General features: G+C 42.9%; 1 protein-coding gene across 2 annotated transcripts in view; it reads left to right on the top strand.

The window, feature by feature from the left end:
• Positions 1-16,926, top strand: part of Gpsm2 (G protein signaling modulator 2) — a 42,760-nt gene that overhangs the window by 21,887 nt on the left and 3,947 nt on the right. For both annotated transcript variants that reach the window (XM_036189725.1, XM_036189724.1), the window contains 10 exons: positions 1,332-1,553; positions 2,109-2,244; positions 2,770-2,912; positions 3,787-3,910; positions 4,015-4,130; positions 7,290-7,445; positions 7,764-7,872; positions 8,333-8,462; positions 13,132-13,202; positions 15,550-15,726. In XM_036189725.1, the coding sequence (XP_036045618.1) occupies positions 1,333-1,553; positions 2,109-2,244; positions 2,770-2,912; positions 3,787-3,910; positions 4,015-4,130; positions 7,290-7,445; positions 7,764-7,872; positions 8,333-8,462; positions 13,132-13,202; positions 15,550-15,726 (1,383 nt within the window). In that variant the 5' untranslated portion in view covers position 1,332. The remainder of the gene's footprint in view (positions 1-1,331; positions 1,554-2,108; positions 2,245-2,769; positions 2,913-3,786; positions 3,911-4,014; positions 4,131-7,289; positions 7,446-7,763; positions 7,873-8,332; positions 8,463-13,131; positions 13,203-15,549; positions 15,727-16,926) is intronic.

The raw sequence follows: 16,926 nt of genomic DNA, 5'->3' as shown, positions 1-16,926 counted from the left end.
GGAGGGGTGAGAGGGTCGGGGCGGGAAGTGCGTTGTGTATCTGTGTGAATTTATGAAAGAAGCAGTAAATTGTAAGAGAGTTCAGCTGGTTACGTTTCTGAGTAGACTGACTTAGTCTCCCTGTGTACTTAGTGCTTCCTGTGTCTGATTGATTCCCTAATGTTGAGAGACATGTTAGAGCCTCAGTCCTGGCTCAGGTTGTTTTCTAAGTTCATACACGGAAGTTACTGGTGCAGAACAAGCAGTGGACACTGGCTGAGTCTTTGGATTGTTCAAGAGAAGGATGCCTGAGTCTAAAATTGGAAATCTCGTTACGGATTGCCGGGCCAATCTGCCTGTTCTATTCAAGAGCCTGCTTTGAAGCTGTGTTTGGCTCTTAGCTGCTCTCAATCCATACTTCTAGTTCCATCTGGTTTCCAGTCTACTTTTACAAACCCATTTTAGTAGATGGCTCTAAGCACAGCCTGGCATGTCATTCTCAGGAAGACCATACATCTCCCCTGACAGTTTCTCAACTACTCTAAAGGTACCATCTAGGCTAGATTGGCTGGCCAGCAAGCCTGTGGACCCTTGCCTCTCCAATGCTGGGTGACAAGCATGTGCCGCGCCTGGCATTTTTACATGGGTCTGGGGAATGAAATCAGGTCCTTATGCTTGCAAGGCAGGTGCCGTACCAGCTCAGCCCTCCATCCCCCTGCTGTATGAGCTAAGCCCTCTATCTCAGAGATGTGCAAGCTAAGCCCTCCATCCACCAGCTGTGTGAGCTAAGCTCTCCATCTCCATCTAAATTAATTGCTTTCCAGGAAAGCTGCTTGATCTTTAGTTCTCTGGTAATCAAGGTATTTTGTTCCTTTATTCAATTACACTAATTGCTTATGTGCTGGTAAGAAGTGAAAAGGAGTGAGTGAGTGAGTGAGTGTGTGTGTGTGTGTGTGTGTGTGTGTGTGTGTCTCTCTCTGTATATCTGTGTGTGTGTGTGTGTGTGTGTGTGTGTGTGTGTGTGTGATGTATGAGACTGAGAAAGGTAGATGGAAACCCTACTTTAGATAGCCTCACTAGTAAAGTGGGTTTCTCTGGGTGGGCCACTTATATCGAACTCCATAAAAGATATGTAACTACCCATCTCAGAGACCTGAGGTTCAGAGAAATTTGAGTAGACACATTAGCTGTTGTTTCAAGTAAGCATTTACTTTTTATCAGTAATTTGTATGTAATTCAACCAAGCGTCGGCCTGCTCAAGAGTAGCCAAAAGTACACATTTATATTATTGGGAGTTAAAATCACCGCTATGGTTGTAATGTTCTAAGTGTCTGTCCTATGTAATGTTGCAGAATGGAAGCTTCTTGCCTGGAGCTGGCCTTGGAAGGAGAGCGCCTGTGTAAATCGGGGGACTGCCGCGCTGGCGTGTCGTTTTTCGAAGCTGCTGTTCAAGTTGGAACTGAGGACCTCAAAACACTCAGTGCTATTTACAGCCAGCTGGGCAACGCCTACTTCTACCTACATGACTATGCCAAGGCGTTAGAGTACCACCACCACGATCTAACTCTTGCAAGGTGATTCAGCTCTTTATATCCCCCTCTCTAAATTAACGTACTTAAAAACAAACAAACAAACTTCCATTTACTTAAAAAGAAAATCAGTGTATTTAATGACTTCTAATTTAATGGCATTACCTTTGAAAACTAATTTGTAGGCAAAACAGTTTAGTTGAACAGTAATTGAACAACCCTAGAGCTTAATTAAGTGGATGAGAAGTAACTGTAGAAGTTGTTTCATTGTTTAAAATGGGTTTCAAGATTAATGAATTTTATCTTAACTGTGCCACTCTCTTCTAGGAAAACTGTTCTTTGACTTCTCTCTCTCTCTCTCTCTCTCTCTCTCTCTCTCTCTCTCTCTCTCTCTCTCTAAGACAGGGTTTGTTTGTGTAACAGCCCTGGCTGTCCTGGAACTCACTCTGTAGCCCAGGCTGGCCTCGAACTCCCAGAGATCCACCTGTCTCTGCTGCCCGAGTGTTGGGATTAAAGGTGTGCGCCATCACTGCCCCCTGACTGTATCTTAATATTTAAAGATAGTTCTAACATCATCCACTTTTCACATTTATGTCCTAGGACTATTGGAGATCAGCTCGGGGAGGCCAAAGCCAGTGGCAATCTTGGAAACACCTTAAAAGTCCTTGGGAATTTTGATGAAGCGGTAGTGTGTTGCCAGCGACACCTGGATATCTCCAGAGAGCTTAATGACAAGGTAATAAAGATGGGAAGCCAGATGATGGTTATTTCATTGAAATAGTTTTGTGTTCCAATACTACTCTATGGTTTATCTATAAATTAAAAGAGAAAACAAAGATTTTTTTTTTTAATAGAAAAAGCAAATAGCAAAAGATCCTTCTTCGTGAGTAATATCATGTATTTGACTCTCTGTGGATGGGCCTGGGGATACTTCTTTTCCTTGACAATAGTACTGAGGATGTTATAAACATATGGCGACTGGAAAGTTAGCTCAGTGGGTAAGGGCACTTGCTGTGCAAGCCTGGTGACCTGACTTCAATCCCGGGAACCTGCAGGATGGGAGGAGTGGGCTCTGATCCCCACATGCGCCCTGGGGTACACATACCACCACACACGTCACACACACACACACACACACACACACACACACACACACACACACACACACAGTAATAACATTAAATAAGTCATGAGGTAAGCAGAGTAGCCCCTGGCCTCTGATTTTGGAATGTATGTAAGCTTTGTTGACGTCTCCATCTAGGTGGGAGAAGCAAGAGCTCTCTACAATCTTGGAAATGTGTATCATGCCAAAGGGAAAAGTTTTGGTTGCCCTGGTCCCCAGGATGTAGGAGAGTTTCCAGAAGAAGTGAGAGATGCCTTGCAGGCAGCCGTGGATCTCTATGAGTGAGTACAGACGGTGTGGTCGGGGTCTGAGGGCCTCCAGGGAGTTCGGAACTCAGTAGTAGGTTTCCAAGGTTGTCAAAGATGGAGAAATAGCCAGGCAGTGGTGGCATACCCCTTTAGTCCCAGCACTTCGCAGAGGCAGGTAGATCTCTGTGAGTTCAAGGCCAGCCTGGTCTACAGAGGGAGTTCCAGGGCAGCCAGGGCTGCACAGAAAAACCCTCTTGGAAAACGACACCAACACAAACAAAAAAGATGTAGGAATTGTGAACCAATCAACTGACTGGGTAGCACACACCGGCCCTGCCAGTTTGAAAGTCCACATTCTGAGTTCCAGGATGGCATAGTGAGATCCTGTCTTTAACAAAACCAAAAACCTAAAACAAAAGCTGAAAAATGATAGGCTACCGTGAAAACTAACCACTGGAAACATTTAAACGGTACTGTAGCGCCAGAAACCTGCTTAAACTGCAGACCAGTGCCCCTTAGTGGTGAAAGCAAGAAATAGCAATGCTTAATTTGGGGTAAGTGTTTGGCCAGTACAATTTCATACAATTGCCTGGCTATAGGGCTCCAAGATCATCTCTTGCTGACTCTGAATAAAGACCAGATGTTCCAGTGAATAAAGAATTCCAGCTATTTCATTACTGCCCTGCCTCAGAATGTACCTTTAAGATATTGTCACTATAACTATAAGCTGACTTTTTCTGATATATAGAATTAACTCGGGCTGGGAGTATAGCTCTGTGGCCAGTACTAGTCTAGCATGCACTAGGCCCTGGGTTTCTATCCCCAGCTATGCAAAAGAGAAATTCTGTCAATCAACTAAGAACTTTCCCCTAAACCTAACAGTTTCACCCCTCTTTGTCATCATTAGGGAAAACCTGTCGTTAGTAACTGCTCTAGGTGACCGAGCAGCCCAAGGACGAGCCTTTGGGAATCTTGGCAACACACACTACCTCCTTGGCAACTTCAGGGATGCAGTTATAGCTCATGAGCAGGTAAACAGAAGGCCTCGGAGCCAGATGGTTTCCTCCGTCAGGGTGGAGGGCCGGGATTGGACGGTCTTTGGTTCTCTGTGTCTGATGAAGGTTTTCTGTTCCAGCGGCTCCTTATCGCAAAAGAGTTTGGAGATAAAGCGGCTGAAAGGAGAGCGTACAGCAACCTGGGAAATGCATACATATTCCTGGGTGAATTCGAAACCGCTTCCGAATACTACCGGTTAGTCAGACACTTTCCTGGGTAAATGTAAAACGAGTAATTATGCATCCTGTAAGAGCACCCTGGGCTCTGAGACCTGGCTGGTCTCCCTAGGGTGAGACCTGGCTGTGGATGTGTTAACTTACTGGTGGGTACACAGTGCTCAGGAAACATCGTCCTCAAGTGTTATTTTTTTATAACTGGGAGTCTCACCTGGTGGCCTTGATTTGCAATCCTCCTGTCTCCACCTCCTGAGTGCTGTCATCACAGGCCTGCATCATCAGATGTAGCCTTTACCTAATACAATAGCAGCAGTGGGACTTCTTTTTTGTTTTTTATTACTTCTTATCTTTAAAATGTTTTGTTTAAAGTCCCAAATTCTAAAGTCCTTTATAAACCTGTTCAGCATGCAGGGTGTGTGTGGGTCTCAGCCAATTATGAGTTGTAAGAGCGGCCGAAGAAAGTTTGGTAACAAAACTCGGTCTTGTCTGAAGAGTACTAAAGTTAAAAAAATAATAGTTCTTAGACTCCGCCAGTGGTCACGGAATTTCCCTCTTACCCACCCGTCAGCAGAAGACCTCCCCACTTCTGTCCAGCGTCGACTCCGCCGACGCCGAGGCTCTGTTCCTCTGCCTGCAGCACTGACCGTTGGGCTTCTGTGTGAGGAGCCCTGGGGCCCATCAATATCCTGGAAAGAGAGGGTAGCGGGTCTGACCTGCTGCGGGCTGTCTGCTCTGTCCCTTTAGACCGATGAGGGTTTTCTCCACTCAGCGCCCTTCCAACACTCACTCAGACTGAACCAAGAGCACAGGGCTTGATTGGCGCTGGCACTTCAGAGGTTCCTGTATTCAGAATTCAGATAGTTTGACATCAAAACAGCAACAGAAACGGTGCCGGCCCTTGGTGTATACCTTTCCGGGGTCACTGATCCAGCCCGTCCTTAGGAGTACCTTCCCCGTAATAAACTTCCTCCGTATCTGTTACTTCACAAAGAAAAATTGGGGTGTGTGGCACACGCCCTTAATCCCAGCACTCAGGAGGTGTAGGCAGGCAGATCTCTCTGAATTTGATGCCAACCTGGTCTACAAAGTAAGTTTCAGGCCAGTCTGAGATACACGGTGAGACGTGTCTAAAAAACAGAGAAAAGAAATACCGAGTTGCTTTGGTCCATCTAAAACATTAAATGGTGCTGTCTTTCTTTAAACTTCTATCCACGGTTAATATTTATTGGTTGATTATTGATTAGCTCATTGTTTCTCAACCTTCCTGATGCTGTGACCCTTTAATACAGTTCCTCATTGTTGTGGTGACCCCTAATCATAAATTTTTTTCATTGCTACTTCATAACTATAATTGTGCTGCCATTATGAGTCATGATGTAAATGTCTGATATGCAGGATATCTGCAATCCCTGTGAAATGGTCATTCAGCCACCAAAGGGGTCATGACCCACAAGCTGAAAACCACTGAATTAATTAGATATGAAATTTCCTTCCAATATGTCATGTGATGAGTATAATATAGACTTTTATTTTAACTGTCAAGTTTCGTATAATTTAAAACCGAGAATACAGAAAAGTATTTATTATTAAATGTTGTTCCTGTGATAAATATTGAAAAGTTGTGTGACTAATTGGTTGGCGGCTTTTTGACAAAGAAGTATGGGTTCACTGTAATGGCTTGCTCCCCTGCAGCAAGCAGGCTAGAACTCAGAAATTTAACCTATGTTCCAAAAACACAGGTTAGTGGTACTTTTGGAACTCACCTTCAGAACTGTCTTCAGGCCCATGTTAAAGTATGTGACCCATACTTTGCAGGACACAAAGTGGTGCCCTGGCAAATAGAACTAAATAATTGAATTTGGTTCTGGAAAGATTTCTGATCATTTATAAATCAGCTATACAAAGAATAATGGTGGACCAGAAACAGCTGTACTATGGGGTCTGAAGGCAGTTCCTGAAGTCTGAAACATGCCCATGAGGACCTGTCCATTAGAGTAAGCATGAAAATTCTCAGGGTAGCAGCTCTAGAGTTAGCATCATTGTGTACAGAACTTCTAATTTGTGGTCTTGAAAAGACCTGTCTTATTACCATAGTTTAATTTTTAAGTAGTTGTGGGTGGTGTGAAGTAATTGTGTATTGGCAGAAATTATGGAAAAGGGTCGTTTAGATTATTCAATCCTAAGGCATCTGTCGGTTTAAGCACTGATACAGTTTATATACATACTGATTCATCTCCACCTTCCCAGAAGCCTTGTGAGGGATTTCTCCCATCCTTTATATATATGAGAAAACTGATGGAGGACTTGAGTAGCTTGCCCTAGAACACACAGCTAGCAACGGTAGGGTCTGAATCAGACAGTACTGTTCCAGGCCCATGTTCTAACCTCTAACACTAACTTCTTGCTGACCGTCCTGCAAGTGTTAGGTAGAATTTGGGGAAGGGTAAATGAAGTGCTTGGTATTTTTATGAATCAGTGGCGGAAAGCCGACATTTAAGGACTTCCCCTAGACACTGTAAATGTTGACAGAATGGAAGGTAACAGCAGGATTAAAGACAGAGGTTGGAGTTAGGGCGATGGCTTCCTGGCAAAGTACTTGCTACACAAATACGAGGACTTGAGTTGGGGCCCCAGCACCCACCTGAAAAGGGAGGCACAGTGGTGTTTCCTGTAATCCTAAGTGCTGGGAGTGGAGATGCAGAGACAGAAAGATCCCCGTGGCTTGCCTTGCAGCCAGCTGGCCAAGTCAGTGAGAGACCCTGACTCAAAAAATAGAGAATAATGAGGAAGACAGCAGACTGATATCAACTCTGGGCCTCCACGTGATGTGCATGTATGCACATATACGCACAAGACAGCTGTTCCATGAACATGTGGGTTATTGCCAGCCAAAAGGGGAGAGATCTTCTAAACATCTGGAGTATTTCTGTTCTCTAGGGGCATTGGATCTCATGCTTCGGCACTCCTGTATTTTGGGGAGCTATTAGGACTCAAAGTCTGAATCCGTTTTTTACACTTTAAAGCATCTTTTCACTTTTTCTAAAATAATGGGAAAATATATTGAACTCTCAAACAGACTTATTTAAAAGGCAGCAGAAAACAGAGATGAAAAACATCGGTGTTAAGATTCTTAGAACCAAAATTGAAAATGGGCATTATGTGAATTGCTTTCTCTTAGGAAGACACTGTTGCTGGCTCGGCAGCTTAAAGATAGAGCTGTGGAAGCTCAGTCTTGCTACAGCCTTGGGAACACATACACTTTGCTTCAGGACTACGAGAAGGCCATCGATTACCATTTGAAGCACTTAGCAATTGCTCAGGAGCTCAAAGATAGGTACGTCACACCGTTCCTGAGCTAAGGTAACTGCGGATGCATTGCTGAATTCCGGCTTTTTGCCTCTGCCTCCCAAGTGCTGGGATTCAAGGTCTGGCTACTGCATCTTTTTAAAGACTGTTTCCATGTTTTAATATTAGACTTTGAGTTTGGAACTAAGTATCCCCATTTCTCTGTCTGGACTCCTCATTGCTATATCTGAAAGGTTAATTAAATCCAAAGCATGCTTTAAACCCTTTAATTATCACTTGGCTGTGTTTACCATGTACAAGGGCCTCGTTTCAGATCACTGTGTGTTAATTTTGAACTATATTTTAGAATTGGCGAAGGAAGAGCATGTTGGAGTTTAGGAAATGCATACACAGCTCTGGGGAATCATGATCAAGCAATGCATTTTGCTGAGAAGCACTTGGAAATTTCCAGAGAGGTATGAAGCTAAAGAAATCACTGCCGTCCCATGGTCATTACAGATCAGGGATGGAGTGGCGTGGTTTCCAGAGCATTCATATAGCTGTGTGAGCACAAAGAGGACTTCACTGCCCTGATCTGGGGGACAATAGATGAGCCGAGTCATGCGGGAATAGGATGTGACCAAAATACTCCATCTTCTTACCCTGGTTCCCGTATAGAGAAATATCATGGCTTTTAAAGAAAAAGTTGATATTGAGAACCAAGGACTGGCTCTTGTTACACCCAATGGCTATTTGAGCTTAGATACCTTTTCTGAGCTTCATTTCCCTCGTATGTGAAATTGGAATGGTAATAGATACCTTGGGAATTGTACACACACACACACACACACACACACACACACACACACACACACTGTGAACTGATGGTGACCACTTATCTGTGTCGCTCTAACATAGAAACACTCGTGGTTATAGGTTGGGGACAAAAGCGGAGAACTGACAGCGAGGCTGAACCTCTCAGACCTGCAGATGGTTCTTGGTCTGAGCTACAGCACAAATAATTCCATGATGTCTGAAAACATTGAACTCGACGGCAGCTTGCATGGTAAGTAGCAGCTTTAAAAACCTGCAGTTCTTACGCTTACGGTTTACTTTGCATTTGGGAAAAGAAAGGCTCTTGCTAACAAAGCACGTCTGCTGACCTCAGAGAGCCTGTGATGGAAGATGCTTCTGTGTTCACACAGTTCACCTGTAGACACGGACCCAGCATTTTATAATTCTTACTGTGAACACAGGAATGCTTTGGTTAAGAAAATACTCAAATGCTGTTAAATTAACCTCTAGGTCATTTCAGAAATCTATAAATATGAAGTTGCCAGACTGAAAATATTTTGTCTATCCCTTTATATTTCAAGTATTTATAATATATCTGATTTTTAGGGAGTTCTTTTTCTCCCCCATTTCACTTCTGATGAAACAGCTTGGGATGGTTGTCTCTTTCTTTAAATCAAAAACCTTAGGAAATCTTCTACCTGTGTGTGACTCTGAAACTTGGTTCCATGAGCCACAGACATGGCTCAGTGGGTAAAGCATTCACTGACGAACTTTACAAGCAGAGTTCAAGCCCCACAACCCACATGGTGGAAAGAACCAACTCCTAAAGTTGTCCTCTGCCTCCATGACTACTATGGCACATGCACACCCCACCCCCAACAATAAATAAATAAATGAATGAATGGATGAGTGAATGGATAGATAAATAGGTAAATAAATAAATGTAGTTTGAAAAATACATGTGTTCCTAAGCTTACACTCACAGTTGAGGGCTGGAGAGATGGCTCAGCGGTTAAGAGTGCTGGCTGCTTTTCCCGAGGACCCGGGTTTGAGTCCTGGCACTGACATGCAGCTCACAACTGTAACCCTAGTTCCAGGGGATCTGATACCCTGCTCTGGCCCTCAGCACCAGGCAAAGAAGAGCCACACAGACATATGTGCAGGCAAAACACCCAAACACAAAGTGAAAAAAGAAATTCTTGGTCTGCGGAACATTGGCATGAATATTTCAAACTTGAAAGCCAGTGGAGAAAAGTTAGCTTTGTCATTGGAGTTTCCCTCTAAACTCAGGAAAATAACAGCAGATCTGTACTGATAACCTTAGGATATCCAAAGAGCAGGTCACAGAGAGTCTAAAGTGTGGGATGTGTAATAAATTGCAATTGTGCTTTGTAATTGGTGATTGTAATTGGATAAAGTTTTCCTGTGTTTAACTTGTAAATCGGTATATTGTAGTAATTCTCATCTTTTAAAATTGTCATGTGTCCTCATGAGCCCCTCTAGCTACAAACCCATGCTAGTGTCTCCTTCACCTCCTCATGTCACCGGAACCCATTCACTGGAGCGTCAGGGCAGCCAACACCTCTTGTGTAGGTCACTGGGGATCTGTGTCTTATCAAATACACTCACCAGGTTTTTAACGTTGTCCTTTGCTTTCCGCTTGCTTTCTGGGCAGTGTTTCCTACAGCTGATCACTCCTGCTGAGTTTCCCCTCTGCACTTCAGGTTACACACCCTGGCTGTCCACTCACAGCGTTCTCTCCTCTCTCCCATCCTCCATCCAGTACTTCCGCAGTGCCCGGGGCTCGGTCCCTGAACCTCTTCTACCCTCTCTTTCCCTCCCCATCTATCATTGGAACAGATTTTATCCTTTTTCCTTCTACTCCATGTTCTAGTTCAGCGCCTTCAGTAGAATCTTTTAGAATGATAGAAAAGTTCTTGGGGCTGGAAATGGCTCAGCAGTTAAAGCACTGGCTGTTCTTCAGAAGACCTTGGTTCCATTCCCAGCATCTGCATGACATATAGCGCCCTCTTCTTGCTCCTGAGGGTAACTGCACTCACAGGTACATGTGGAACACATAGGCAGACACATGAAATTAAAATCTTTAAGAAATGAAAAACACAGATTTTATGAAATATAAATGCCGATCACTTCACAGCTTATAGTCAAAATTTAACCATAAAGCTAACCCAATAAAGCAAATAAAAATTTTAGCCGGGCGTTGGTGGCACACGCCTTTAATCCCAGCACTTGGGAGGCAGAGGCAGGCAGATCTCTGTGAGTTCAAAGCCAGCCTGGTCTACAAAAGCAAGTTCCAGGAAAGGCGCAAAGCTAACACAGAGAAACCCTGTCTCGAAAACAAACAAACAACAACAAAAAAATTCTAGAGGATCTGTATCTCATAGTTAGCCTGTCCTCAACACAGGGCAATTAAGTTGGAAATTAGTATTGAGAAAGTAGCATAGAAGTCTGGACCTAATGACACATGCCTGTAATTCCCACCACTGAGAAGGCAGTCCAAGGCCAAGCTGGGCAACTCAGTGATGCCAGCCTAAAAGAAAGAGAATTGTGATATGGCTTAGTGATAGAACACGTGCCCATAGCATGCACAAGCACCAAGCCCTACTATTACACACGTGTATACACACACACACACACACACACACACACACACACACACAGTGTAATATAGAACATCCATTTGAAAACTTAAAAGCATACTTGTAAGTAACTTATAGATTGAGGAAGGAATTCTTAAATAAGATTAAATATAACTTAGAAGTTACAGTGAAAATATAGTATTTCAATTAAAATTTTTATTTTATGTATTTGGATGTTTTGCCTGCATGTGTGTATTTGCCCCATGTGTGCCTGGTGACTGAGGACTCCAGAAGAGGACATTGGGGCCCCTGGAACTGGAGTTACAGATGGTTATGAGCTACCATGTGGCCATGTGGATGTGGGAACTGAGTTCAGGTCCCTCTGCATAAACAATAAATGCTCTCAACCACTGAACCATCTCCTCACCCTCTGTATTTCAGTTCTTGTGGCATGTGACTTATATTGGTTCTTTAGCAAAATTTATATTTAAAAGAATTTTTTTATCTTTTGTATGTGCATGTATGTGTGTATTAAGACAAAATGTGGGCTGGAGAGATGGCTCAGAGGCTATGAACACTGGCTGTTCTTCCAGAGGTCCTGAGTTCAATTCCCAGCACCCACATGGTGGCTCACAACCATCTATAATGAGATCTGGCTCCCTCTATCTGGCCTGCAGAAATACATGCAAATAGAACATTGTATACATAATAATAAATAAATAAATCTTTTAAAAAAAGACAAAATGCAATGGAGATTTTCTTTAAAGTTAAAATTTGGTTCTGAAAAGGTAAGCAAATCTACAAGGTTATTTTTCATAAAGAGAAATGTAAGAAGAGTAGGGGCATACAAACTAGATGAACAGATTGAAAGGGAAAGGTTCAGTATAATTTAGAACAGTCTGTTTCAAAACCAGGAGAATACCAGTTTCTAGAAACATGACAAATCATAAAGAAATTAGGTCAGTAATTAAGTCTTCCCACTAGGAAACATGAATACTTACAGTTGTCCCTATCTTTTGATGGGATTACATTCTCTACCATGAGCCCATTCTAAGTTGAAATTTAAATATGTATGTATTTAATATGTCTTGCTGGGTGATGGCACACGCCTTTAATCCCAGCACTAGGGAGGCAGAAGCAGGTGGATCTCTTGAGTTTGCGCTACAGATCAAGTTCCAAGACAGCCAGGGCTACACAGAGAAACTGTCTTGAAAAAAACAAAAGGTCTGTGGAAGGGTGTGGCTCAGTGCTAGGGATGCTTAGGAAGCACAGCCAGGCCTGGGGTGGATCTCTAGCACTGGGGGAAGAAAGAATGCAATGGCAAACGTGTATACAGTGGGGCTTACCCAGGCAGATGTCTCTGTTGTTTGTATTTTAAAGCCGGATGTGAGATATCAGCTGTGCTTTATATTAGGTCCTTTTGTTCTTGGTAATGGGTTTGTTTATTTGTTTGTTTTAAACAAGGTCTTGTTGTGTAGACTGGCTTTGAATTTTGATCATCCTTATTCAGCCATCTGAGTGAGGCTAACATTCAATGCCATTTCCAGGCATATTATCCTTTAAAAAATGCTGCTTAGGGGCTGGAAAGATGGCTTAATGGTTAAGAGGACTGGCTGCTCTACCAGAGGACCTGGGTTCAGTTTCCAGCACCCACATGGTGGCTCACCACAATCTGTAACTCCCTCTGTAGTTCCAGGGGAACCGACACCCCTTTTCTGGACTTTTGGGGCACCAGACATGCATGTGGTACAGACATACATGCAGACGAGACACCCATACACATAAAATAAATCTAAAAACAAATACTACTGAATTTTTAAAGGATTGTTTGGTTATAGAAATTCTGTACTTAATATTTAACAATATGATCAAAAGATGTTTTTGAGACACTTTGCTTTTATTTGACTTGTCTCCTGACTGGCAATGAACCTGTCTGGAAATAGGAAAACTGTGTAGAACTGGGGTGTTATTTTTATTCTCTCAAAACTGAAGGCCTACAGCTTTTCCATGATTTTATTCACTTAGACCACAATATATGTAGGTTTCTTTGAGGCTACGTAGAGAGTATAAACCATTCATTACAAAATGCCTTTTCTAAATCAAGGGGTAATGTTAGTAGCCAGTGGTTAGCTTGCAACCAACATGTGGCTTCTGACATCAGAGAATTTTAGAGGGACTGTCTATTTTAATGTGTGGAAAATATCTGCTCTTTTTAGATGTCTATGCTCCTTGCACAAGGATTTGTGAATCAGATGTTAGAATGGAATCATGAGACAGTGCTAAGTTTGTGTTCTGAAGGGCTCCCTGGTTTACTTGAATGATTTTTTTTTTTTTACAAAGGTGTACGCTCCAAGCTGGGACGAAGACACAGTATGGAAAATATGGAACTTATGAAGTTAACACCAGAAAAGGTTGGCAGGTCTATGTTTAAATCTCCATGAACTGTAACCGTATTTCAGTAACTCTTAAGTAAAGGAGGTTAGGCTTGTCCTATGTGGATATCACTTAAAGATTTGCTTTTAACTAGAACCAGGAAAAGTCCAGTGCAGAAGGAATGAGAACAGCATGCTGTCGTGTGCTAATAAAGATAAACGCATATGTATTCTTTGCAGGTGCATGCAGCATTTCTGGAAAAGTACATAGCAAAAGTTACAGTAGCTGCTTCTATAAAGTGCCTGGGATGGACTAGAAATATTTTATAGGCTATTTTAAACTGTTTGAACATTTTGTCATGTTAAAAAAAAGTTTTTAATTGAAAGGATACCAGGTAGATTAAAAGCAAGAACAATACTTCTTGTCATTCAATTACATAGCAACATCATTGCAGAGCTGTGTGTGTGAACATGTATGTGCTTGTGTGTCCTCAGGCTTATACATGTGGAAGTCAGGAACAACTTTATGCATCCACCTTTTAAGGAACGTGTGTGCGCCAGTGTGTGCATCAGTAGAAGTCAGGGGACAACTTGTATGAGTTGGTCCCTTCACCCCACCATGTGGTTCCCTGGGCTCAAACTCAGGTCATTAGCCTTGACCGCGAGCAGCTATACCTGCTGAGCCATCTTACCAGCCCCCACCTTGCTTTCTGAGACAGTGGCTCCCCTACTCAGCCCTCTTTCCCTTCCTCTCTCTTCTGCACAGAGTAGCCCAAGCTAGCCGGCCCACAAGCTTCTGGTAGATTTTCATGTGTTCACCCTCCACTCCCCATCCCCCATGGGGAGCTTTGGGATAACTGACCTTTTTTTCATGGTTCTGAGACTCCACGCAGTAAGTACTTGTACTGCAGGACCATTTCCCCTGCCCCGTGAAGCTTTTTCCCACCTCATGTAAGGCTGGGCAAGATGACCCAGTATGAGGAGTAGGGTTCCAAAAGCCAGTAGGATTCAGAGACAGCCCCTGTTCCCACTGTTAGGAGTCCCATAGAGGACCAAGCTCCCAACTGTAACATACACAGAGTGCCTAGGTCAGTCTCTGCGAGCCCAAGTTAGTTGATTGTGTGAGCCTTCCCATGGTGCCCTTGACCCCTCTGGCTCCTACACTCCTTTCTCCTCCTCCGCAAGATTATAAAGTACTCTCTTATAAAATAGATTCATTATAGCAACTTTAGAAAATTAGAAGAAATCAAAAGAATCAGTAATCTTCCATCCCTATAGTAACCTCAAATATTAATAATTGTCCAATATTCATTTGAATATTATAGATGCTGTTTTGTAATAAGCAGTCATGCATGAGGAACATCTTTCAGCTGGGCATAGTAGCACACATCTGTAACCTTAGCACAGAGCAGGCAGAGGCCAGCATGGGCAACATTTGTGAAAACCAAAGTTTGTCTTTGCATACCCTTAAATGCTCTTCTGTTGTTCTAACTAGCATATGGTTTTTAGAATATTGATACTCTTCACATAAGTACCCTCTAAAAGTCCAAAGTGTTTTGAATCATATCTAAGTTTTTTTAATTTTAATAAGATATTTCAAAATGTGGGCCTGTGAGATGGCTCCTTGGGTAAAGGTGCTTGCCACTCAGCCTTACAGCCTAGGGACAGACTCCCACAAGTGTCCTGTGTTCTCTCCATGTGTGCTGTGACATACACACAGTAAATAAATGTGATTTAAAAGCAGTTCTAGAGGGATCAGCTTTTTTTTAATTAAGAATTTTTTTCATTTCACATACCAATCACATCTCCCCTCCCCTCCCGTTCTCACCCTACCCTCTAGAGGAATCAGTTATTTTTTTAAAATCACCATTGTGTGTGAGAGAGAGAAAAGGTGTGTGTGTAGGGGGGGTTCTGTGTATAATTTTTGTCTACTGAGAATTAGTGAAATCACTAGTTTTATCAACAAATTATTTGTATTATATAAACTCTAGATAGTAATTTTTAATTAAAAGTTCTACACATACAAGTTTCTAGCTGTAATGGATTTTTATGTAACTTACATCCAGAATACTACTTTGTTGTCTTCTCTGGCCTTCAAAATGTATTTTTAAAGGATTTGGGTAAATGTTCATAAAAGCATTCAGAGTCTGCATTTGACGCATGCTGTTGAATTTGTGGAATGGATTTGTTAAATGACACTTGTGAATCTGAGGCAGAAGGCTCACAGGGCCAGAGTGAGTTCCAGTATGGCTACATAATGAGACCCTTTGTCTAAAAACAAAACACAATAACAAGGAGCCACCCAAGGATCTGATTCTCCCACACTGAGCGTGAGTAACTGTGAAGGTGGGTTCCTCATGCCTTGCTTTCCACTTACCATCTTTAGGTACCAAACTGGAACAGCGAGATTCTCGCTAAACAGAAGCCTCTGCTCGCCAAACCTTCTGCAAAGCTCCTGTTTGTCAGCCGACTGAAGGGGAAGAAGTACAAAGGCAGTTCCTCCACCAAAGTTCTCCAGGACGCCAGCAACTCCACGGGCCACCTCGGGCCAGACCCTCCGAAGGTATTAGTCAGAGTTATAGCCTAAGTGCCCAGCTGTAATACTGGCTTTTCCTGCACTCACACCAGACCAGGGTAAACAGGTAAAATACATACTAGTCAAAGAGTGTCTCTCAGTCTTCCCAGCTGGGACCATTGTTTTGGACAGCGATTACTATTTTAGGTGACGGTTGCAAGAGTACTATTGTACTGTTGTTGGTTAATAAGACAAACACGTTTGGAGTCAGAACACACTGATTCAGATATTCGGAGGTTTTATTTTTTAATGAGTTAGTCAGTTTTACAGCACTAGACGAGTGGAACGGAAGCCCGTGGCTTTTTATCTTCATGGATTTTTAAATGGACACTAGCTTAGAAAAGTATTTGTTAGCATCTGCTTTTATTTCATATCACTGAAGCCGTAACTGTGTTTTTATTAAGAAAGTGTACCAGTTGCTGAGTTTAACTTACTCTAAGGACAGAGAGCTCTCAGCTAGTTACTCTATGTTCTGATAAGGAGGGTCAGAACATTCTTCACCAAGTCCAGTCTTCAGTCAATGCAGGCCTCTAAAAAAAGGTAAAACTTGCACTAATGACTGTCCACCCTTGCCGTATCTTTTCTTGGGTTTGTGGGGCTGTGTACAGATGGTCCAGGGAGGCAGCAGAACTATGGCTATGGGCTATCTTCAGTGGACACCCTGAACTGAACTGAAATCTCTACTTTTGAAACCTACGTGGTCTTTTGGTTTGGAGGCTTCTTGAGACAAGGTCTTCCTCAACTGTAGACGAGGCTGACTAGGGTTACAGGAATGGTCCGCCATGCCCAGCCCCCTGATGTTCAGAGTTGTAAATTACAGGCCTTTTGCACCTAGAACAAGGTCTTGGTGATAATGTCTGACTATAGTTTATCAGCACTTCATTTCCAAACACCAGGCTCAGCCTGACTCCTGCCTCATTTCTAGGGTGCCCTGTGCTGTCTCCACCTAGAAAGCTAGTTGTCACTCAAGACTCCCTTTCCAGTCAACTACACCTGATTATTTTGTTCCTCACATCTTTATGTCTCACTTCTAGAAGATTCTCCTCCTTCTAAGTCTTCACCTAATACTTAATCCCTAATCTAGACTCGGAGAGCAGACACCTGCCTTGACCTCCCTGCTTTTGCTTTTGCTGCCTGGGTCCATTTGAGGAGCTGCATAGAACTGCCTAGCTCTGGCTGTACGGCCGC

Source organism: Onychomys torridus, chromosome 6 (assembly GCF_903995425.1).
Source record: "Onychomys torridus chromosome 6, mOncTor1.1, whole genome shotgun sequence".
NCBI lineage: Eukaryota > Metazoa > Chordata > Mammalia > Rodentia > Cricetidae > Onychomys > Onychomys torridus.
This window is presented reverse-complemented; position numbering and strand designations above follow the sequence as displayed.